At 42.1% G+C, this 8,313-nt stretch overlaps 1 protein-coding gene and 1 long non-coding RNA gene across 2 annotated transcripts; both read left to right on the top strand.

The window, feature by feature from the left end:
* Nucleotides 1–4,651: 4,651 nt before the first annotated feature.
* LOC119346114 lies at nt 4,652–5,138 on the top strand. The gene is made up of 2 exons (XR_005167371.1): nt 4,652–4,712; nt 4,795–5,138. It is a non-coding gene; the product is annotated as an uncharacterized LOC119346114 (long non-coding RNA).
* A 2,284-nt stretch (nt 5,139–7,422) lies between these two features.
* LOC119346115 lies at nt 7,423–8,180 on the top strand. The gene is made up of 2 exons (XM_037615817.1): nt 7,423–7,810; nt 7,975–8,180. The coding sequence occupies exons 1-2, from the start codon at nt 7,525–7,527 to the stop codon at nt 7,998–8,000; spliced, it is 312 nt and encodes a 103-aa protein (XP_037471714.1). The 5' UTR covers nt 7,423–7,524; the 3' UTR covers nt 8,001–8,180.
* Nucleotides 8,181–8,313: the final 133 nt, after the last annotated feature.

Below are 8,313 nucleotides of genomic sequence, written 5' to 3' on the forward strand. Positions count from 1 at the left end.
CTTGAGGTCTTCTTGGTAAACTTCTTCAATGCGTCCTATGGTGATATGGGCTGCCATGCTCTTTCCCAGACTCCAGGTTGGTGCATTGAAAACACTATCTATAGGCTTCGTGATTGGCGCGAATGTTCTTCCCGGAACATGAGCTTGAATCTTCCAGCGCTTCTCTTTAGGCAGAGTGGCGTTGAAGGTTCCCGTGAAGCTTGGTAATCCAATGTTCAGGTACTTGGTGACTTCCTTCAGGTGAAATCCAAATGGTGTGCCTTCATCCGGTTGAGCGTACTTAATCTTCGCGTTCGTCATCCTAAAAGGGTAGAAAAGATGAGGAGTTAGAAAATGAGGAGAGAATAGTGATCTATGGCTTTAACTTAGTGGTCGTGCCCTACAGTCAACCTCGCTCTCATACCATCTCTGTCGCGACCCGACCCGAATGGATCAAGTGCTCTATGCTCAGGTGTCATCCCTGGATCAGTAATGCTGACACCACACAGTACATCGAAGGATTTATAGCAGAGTGGCAATCACACATTTATTACATCGTTGTCTCAAAGAGAACTTATTACAATAAAATGGCTTAAGGCCATCTAGTGTCGATAACAGCGGAAGACTTGGAAGATAAATGGGTCCATCAACTCCAACGGCATCACTGAGTATAGAACCACGACCTAAAAGCACCTTACTCGTCGTCTGAAAAGTCTGCAACATGAAAGTTGCAGCCCGAAAACGGGTCAGCACATGGAATATGCTGGCAATGTAACACATAGAGAGTAATGGAATGTAACAGCTATACTATATGCATATATGGCTGGTGGAAAGCTCTATGGTTACAGTTTTGCGTAAAGCCAGTTTTTCCCTACTGCAAAGGAATAAATTTATTTAACTATCATGGTGGTTGTGAAACATTGAGAATGGTTGACAGCATTCTCAATCCCAATTAAGTGAACAATTAAAACCCAACAACATTAATTAGAAGTAACATGTTGAGATTTACATGATATTCAAGGACTAGATACTCAAGTTGTCCATAACCAGGGACACGGCTAATCATGATTAGTTTGTACACTCTGCAGAGGTTTGCGCACTTTTCCCCACAAGACTCGATCACCTCCGTTGGATTTCTCGCACTACATGGTGTTTGAGAAACGGATGACCGAGACACAGTCTTTCAGAAGAGCTAGCACCTTACGATGGATAGACCGATACACCTACTTTCCCCTACATCTGCTAGTCTACCCTGTAAGAGTTCGCACGACTTAATAAACTATGCCAGAGCCCATAATGGCTTGTGGCTGCACACGGAAGTTTCTAGCATGAATTATCTTATGATCCCTTTGAGCCTGGGTGGCGGTCCGAAAAAAAACAGGCAAGTCCTGATAGACATCAGGTGCCTCAATCCACCCAGATGTGTGTTTAAGTTACCACCTTAGATAAACCATTAAAATTATCAACTCACGTCTGTCATGGATATCACTCACCCAATCCACGTCTACTAGCATAGCATGGCATAATAAGCAAACGTAGAAGTAACTCCCAAAGGTTTCATAGTAATACATGTGATAGGTACTACCTCATCTACTTCCCATCCCACAATTTAATTAGATCCCATGCAATGTGAGAGGATTGATCTAATGCAATAAAACATGGGTTGTAGAAAAGGTATGATCAAAGTGTTACTTGCCTTCCTGATGATCCGTGAGACCTAGGGTTTCGAAGTAACAAGCGGCGCAATCCGGGTGATCTATCCCAGACAAACAACAAGCACACAATAAGTACTCATCTAATGCACAGGTAAAACTCGAACAAGAGATCGAACCAGAAAGTTCAACTTAAGAACTCCGGTTGCAAAGAAAGAACGAACCGAACAAAGAACCGGAAAACAAACGGTGGAAGAAAACAACTCGGTTCTAGCAAGTTGAAACTAGGTCAAATTTTACCATAGCAAAAACTTGTTTAAGTTGATTAGACGGAACGGCGGTTTTGAAATGAAACTCCAGGTGCTTGAATCACCTGATTCTGATGAACGAGCGAGAAGAAAGACTAGAACGAAGATCGGATTTGAGATCGCGATCGGAAAGAACGCGGAATAAATCCGACGAAAAGAAAGAGATGAACGGTTAAACGAACGGACGTTCGTTAACCTAGAAGAATCCGGTGATCACATTCGTTAGGACGAACGGTCCGGCGAACGGTCCAAAGGCAACTAAACCGGAAAAGAAAACGAATCCGATCTAGGGTTTCGGAGAAGAAAACCGAAATGAAAAACCGATCTAGAAAACCGGAACGGTTTAGAGAAGAACCGGAAAGAAAATGAATCGGAAAAGAAGAAAAGAATCGGAATGATTAGAAGAAAACGATCCGAGGAAAAGAGACTCGGGGCAACCTCCGGCGGCGTGGCGTAGGGCGGCGGCGGCGCTAGGCAAGGTGCGGCGGCGGCGGCTTAGGGCGGCGGTGGCGCGGGTGTGGGGTGCGGTGGAGGGCTTGGGGCTTGGGGCTTGGGGTTTGATTTGATGATTTTAGAGGGGGGGGTGTTGGGGTATTTATATTGGGGAGGGGAGAGGGTTTCTTGGGGTAGGGGACAAGAAATAGAGTAGGAAAAGGAATCCTAAAAGAAAAAGGAAAACGGAACAAAGGAAAGGGGAGGGGCTAACCGGCCAGAGTCCAAGCCGGACTCGGCTTAGAGCGAGGCGGCGGCCTGGCTGGCGCCTGGCGCTGGCGCGCGGGAGGCTGGGGTGGCCGGCCGGCTGGGCCTTTGGCCTAGGCGGGGCGCTGTCCTTTTTTTTTAAAACTGGTTCGCGCGCAGAAAAACACGGAAAAGAAAATCTAAATGGGCTCCAAAGTACTAAAGTAAATTTTTCCCCGACTCCAAAAAAATGAGCCGAACAAAATGAACTTTACTCCGGACCTAAAATGCAATTTTTTGAAAACACGCATTTTTCCCTATCCAAATAAAACGCGAACAAAACTCCGGCAAAACCAAAATTGATCTATTTATTAAATCTTCATTTTTTTCCTAAATTTGGGAAAGTCATATTATTCCCTCTCTTATATTTTTGATATCTGAAAAATAATTGAAGATAAAATAAATAAATCAAATGATCGTCTTTTCAAAATTTGAGAAAACTCTCAAATATGAAAATAATGAAATCTCCAACTCTCTCCAAGGGTCCTTGAGTTGCGTGAAATTTCTAGGATCAACCAAAATGCAAGAAAAATATGCTATGCATGATGATCTAATGTATAACATTCCAAATTGAAAATTTGGGATGTTACATTATTTTACCCCCCGGGCCAGTGCTTCTCTAAGTGTTGGTCCGAACCAGAGCACCGTGCGGGACCATCCCTTGGCAACTTGGGTTATGTTGGTACCTATACGCTTAGCTTATCCGGTGTTGCCCTGAGAATGAGATATGTGCAGCTCCTATCGGGATGTCGGCACATAAGGCAGTCTTGCTGGTCTTGTTTTACCATTGTAGAAATGTCTTGTAACTGAGAGTCCGAGATTGATCGGGTCTTCTCGGGAGAAGGAATATCCTTCATTGACCGTGAGAGCTTGTGATGGGCTAAGTTGGGACACCCCTGTAGGGTTTGAAGTTTCGAAAGCCGTGCCCGCAGTTATGGGCAGATGGGAATTTTTTAATATCCGGTTGTAGAGAACTTGACACTTGACTTAATTAAAATGCATCAACCGTGTGTGTAGCCGTGATGGTCTCTTCTCGGCGGAGTCCGGGAAGTGAACACGGTTCTTGTGTTATGCTTGAACGTAAGTAGTTTCAGGATCACTTCTTGATCGCTTCTAGCTTCTCGACAGTTGCATTGCTTCTCTTCTCGCTCTTATTTGCGTAACTTAGCCACCATATATGCTTAGTGCTTGCTGCAGCTCCACCTCACTACCCTTTCCTACCCATAAGCTTAAATAGTCTTAATCTCGCGGGTGTGAGATTGCTGAGTCCTCGTGACTCACAGATACTTCCAAACAGTTGCAGGTGCCGATGATACCAGTGCAGATGATGCAACTGAGCTGAAGTGGGAGCTCGATGAAGATCATTTTGTTACTATGTTTCTTCTCCGGATGATCAGTAGTGGAGCCCATTTGGTGCGATTGGGGATCTAGCATTTGTGGTTGTCTTTCTTATTTTGGGTTCCGTAGTCGGACCTTGTTTGCATTCTGGATGATGTATGATCTATTTATGTATTGTGTGAAGTGGCGATTGTAAGCCGACCCGTGCGTGGGAGGCGACGGTGAAGTTAGGGAGTCAGCAGGTAAGGAGAGGAAGAGAAACAAAAGGAGTCCATGTGGGAGAGGGTGAGGTTTACTTAATCAAACGGCTACATAGATAGCTTGAAGGTAGACCGGATAGATGTTATTCCGACAAATTCTCTAGGATTAACGCGAGTCCTCGAAAGGAGCCTCTAGTTAGTACTCCTTCCATTCCAAAATAGATGACTCAACTTTGTATAAAGTTAGTACAAAGTTGAGTCATCTATTTTGGAACTGAGGGAGTAACTCTTAAGATAGCGGTGCTATATTACTGTGTTGCAACTTAGCAATAAATCAATTTTAATCGACTGCCTTGACTCTTGTTGGATCTGTCAGACATCGAATGCTTCCAGGCCTGGTTGTGACCATCTGTCTGAGAACTGGTTGTTTACACCCGCGGAGCTAAATAGTTCTCACTACATGTCAGTTTGTATAGAGGACAGCTCCAGAAGTCAAGGTCTGTATATATTTCCAGCTTGGGTAATAACTGTTTGCTTACCTTGTCCTTTCAGTTGCTTCATTGTTGCTGTATATGTCAGGTCCTGAAGACAGTCCAGCATCAGTAGGATTGAAAGTATGGAAGACCGTGCCATTTGTTGAAGATACACTCGTCTCTGGAACAGAAGCTGTAAAACTTATTGCCTGACTACTGAAACATTGTTGTGAAACACACTTGGTCCAGCACCAATAGGTTTTGGTCTCTGCCCACTGAAACGTCATTTTTCCTGTGTTGGCTCTCTTCTCTTGGTGGAAACATTGTTGGTCTGAGCTGCCATTCAATGGCTGGCATTACATTACCGTATGTATCTTCAGAGTTTGTTTGCACAACAATGGCTGGTATTTTTATCAAGGAAAGCACACTCTTAATCTATCTAGAATGTTATATGGGATGCAATACACTTGAGGTGGTTCTCAGCCACAAATGACGGTCGACAGTCAAGGGGAATGTACTAGGCTTCCTGGAACAATTTAGCTCGTTCTTCAATCTCTAGGACGATGTGACCGCAATAACATCCTCTCCTGCAACAATTCAAGTTCTTTGCCACTGAGCAGTCGTCAACCCACCAAATCACGCATACCAGATCGCCCACACTGTCAAGCACTTTCACCCTATTCATGTTTCAAGTGATCAATCAGAGTAAAAGGTCATTCCAGTTTATGGGGTTCTCGCCGGTTCTGCAATAGTTTGGTCACGTACTCGTCAGCCACAGCCCATACGCACACTGACATTGTGCACTCCAGACGGGAATGCCTTACCCTTGAGGAATCCATGTGACCGTGTATCTTGCATCTCGTGTAACATGCATTCCTATGAACTACTTCCTCCGTATCGATGCATTAGTCATTTTACGAAAACCATATAGTCTCAAAACACTCAGGGGTGGTGCATTAACTCTCACCTTATTTCTTATTTCTTGACATGAATAAATGAATCAACCAATAAGAGATGTAGGGCGTGTATGTTTTTAATGAGTTGAGACTACCTACCACGGCATGCAGTGGTTAATTCATTGCATGCAATGGTATTAATTAGCTAATGAACATTACGCTCTCTTGTTTTCCCTTCGTTTTGGTCCTGATGCACAATGTAAGATGACTTAGACTACCCATAGTGGGGAGTAACTTTAGTAACATGCATATGTTACTAGTCTATGTTACTACCTGCATAACGAGGAGTAACATATGTATGGTGTCATGCAATACTCCATTTATTAGGTTATAGACTCATCTTGTTTTGGTATGTGTGATGTTACTCATAGTATGAATAACAAACAATGTTACCATATGCCTCTTTTTCCTCATTAATTTCTTGCCACATCATCTATCATCTATTTTACCTAGTTATGTGTGATGTTATCATCTACTTTACTCTCACTATGGAGTACGGAGGGAGTAGCATGATTTTGCCGTGAGGAGTGAGTGCTTGGCAAGCCGCCACAAAAATACCCTGATCTTTGACGGCACTAGGACTCTCCAAAGAGATGTCCAGTTTTTCTCCAACTGTCTTGTTGGAGTTCGACGCTCTACCTTCCAGCCACGCCTCCCATCTTCCCTTGGTGCAAGCGACCATGATGAGAACACTTGTTTGCAAATAGTTTTACTTGTTTTAAGTACCACTTTATGTATTACCTTTAACAAATTTTCCACGGCAATGCGCAGGGATCATTTAATAGTATACAAACAGGTACCCCGATAGAAAAAAGATACGTGGGCTCAATCAGTAGCGGAGAGCGGCATGGAAGTAAGATGAGGCCAATTGATAAGCCAAAATAATAGCACTGGCAAAATAATAAAAAAAATTGTCTCACATGGGCCAACAATTACAGATTTATTAGGCCTCGTAAGCGGGTTGCGCCGTCCCTTCAGAAGCTCCCCTCGTGAGTTCAACCTTATTTTTTCTGAGATACAGGTCCATTAATGTACATGTCCAGTGTCTTATACTAGTGTGATATATAGAATTCAATGCATATTTCCAAAGTGCGATGCAATATTGTAGCAATTTGCGGTTAATGTTGTAGCTTGTAGATGTGCAACTAATGTATACATTTATTTTTTGATGCAGTACCATATCTTAAAAAGTTAATATAATTAATCTAATGTTGTAGCCCGTAGATGTGCAATTAATGTACACATTCCTTTTTTGATGCAGTAATATATCTTCAAGATATATATAATTAATGTAATGTTGTACGCCCGTAGATGTGCAATTAATGTACACATTCATTTTTTTGATGCAATACCATATCTTCAAGATATATATAATAATGTATTGTTGTAGCGTGTAGATATGCAACTAAAGTACACATTCATTCTTTTCATGCAGTGCCATATCTTCGAGATATATCATATATACAACTAATGTGTGTAAAACGTGTCGATATGAAGTTAATGTACACATTTATTGTTTGATGCTATTTCATATCTTAAAGGTCTAGCCTGTAGATATAAAGTTAATGTACACATTCATTATTTGATACAATATCGTATCTTCAAGATATAGAACTAATGTATGATGTAGCCTCTAGATGTATAACTAATGTATACATTAATTGTCTAACATGGTGCTATATCTTCGTGATACACAACTGATGTATGTGTCTGTATCATCATCTCAAAGAAGGCTATATATACCAAGACATAGCTAGCGAAGTCATGTATCCCACACATTCATGGAAGCCACACAAATCCTATATTGTACGATTCTAATATCAAAGGGATAGAGAAGGCTCTAGTGTAGGAGATACAAAAGCCATAGCCATGCGAAACTCATGTGCTTATGTTTCATCATCCTCACTATTGCGGTAGCCGTGTCGGCTGACGAATGTGAGGGTGACCGACAGGCCATGATCAAGGAGTGTGCTAAGTATCAAAAATGGCCAGCAAACCTGAAGCTAGATCCGTCGAACGCATGCTGCGCCGTGTGGCAGAAGGCAAACATCCCATGCCTTTGTGCTGGTGTCACCACGGAGAAAGAGAAGATATGGTGTATGGAGAAGATTGCCTATGTTGCCAATTTCTGCAAGAAGCCATTCCCACACGGCTACAAGTGCGGAAGTAAGTGAAATATATTAAGGGAATCACGATGATCGGCATTTCATACATGCAGTTTTGATATTTATTATTCTTTGGAGTCACACAACTTTGATTTTAGTTATGCATTTTATATGTTTCTTGCGCTATTCTGATCATATGTTGGGTCAAATTGAATGGTCTTGCAGGTTACACATTTCCTCCTCTGGCGTAGTGATTCTAGTTTAGCCGCGGGAGGAGAAGCATTGGCTTTTACATTACATGTGTGTGGCCTCACAAGAGCTTCCCTTTCACATTTGTAATTCGTGAGGTTTTACTCATAATAGTTTATGTTAATCACTCTGTATGAGAACGTTTGTGAAACTAATAAAGTCTTCTCCTCAAATTGTCTAAATTATGTTTGTTCATACACAATATTTTTGGTTCTATTTACGGCTCATTGCAGGTGAAGGGATCAAGGATATTAGAAGAAATTACTGTTGTTAAAGCAACAACTTTCATGTGCTTTTTATATCCAAAGTTAATGG

Source organism: Triticum dicoccoides, unplaced genomic scaffold (assembly GCF_002162155.2).
Source record: "Triticum dicoccoides isolate Atlit2015 ecotype Zavitan unplaced genomic scaffold, WEW_v2.0 scaffold40176, whole genome shotgun sequence".
Classification (NCBI taxonomy): domain Eukaryota; kingdom Viridiplantae; phylum Streptophyta; class Magnoliopsida; order Poales; family Poaceae; genus Triticum; species Triticum dicoccoides.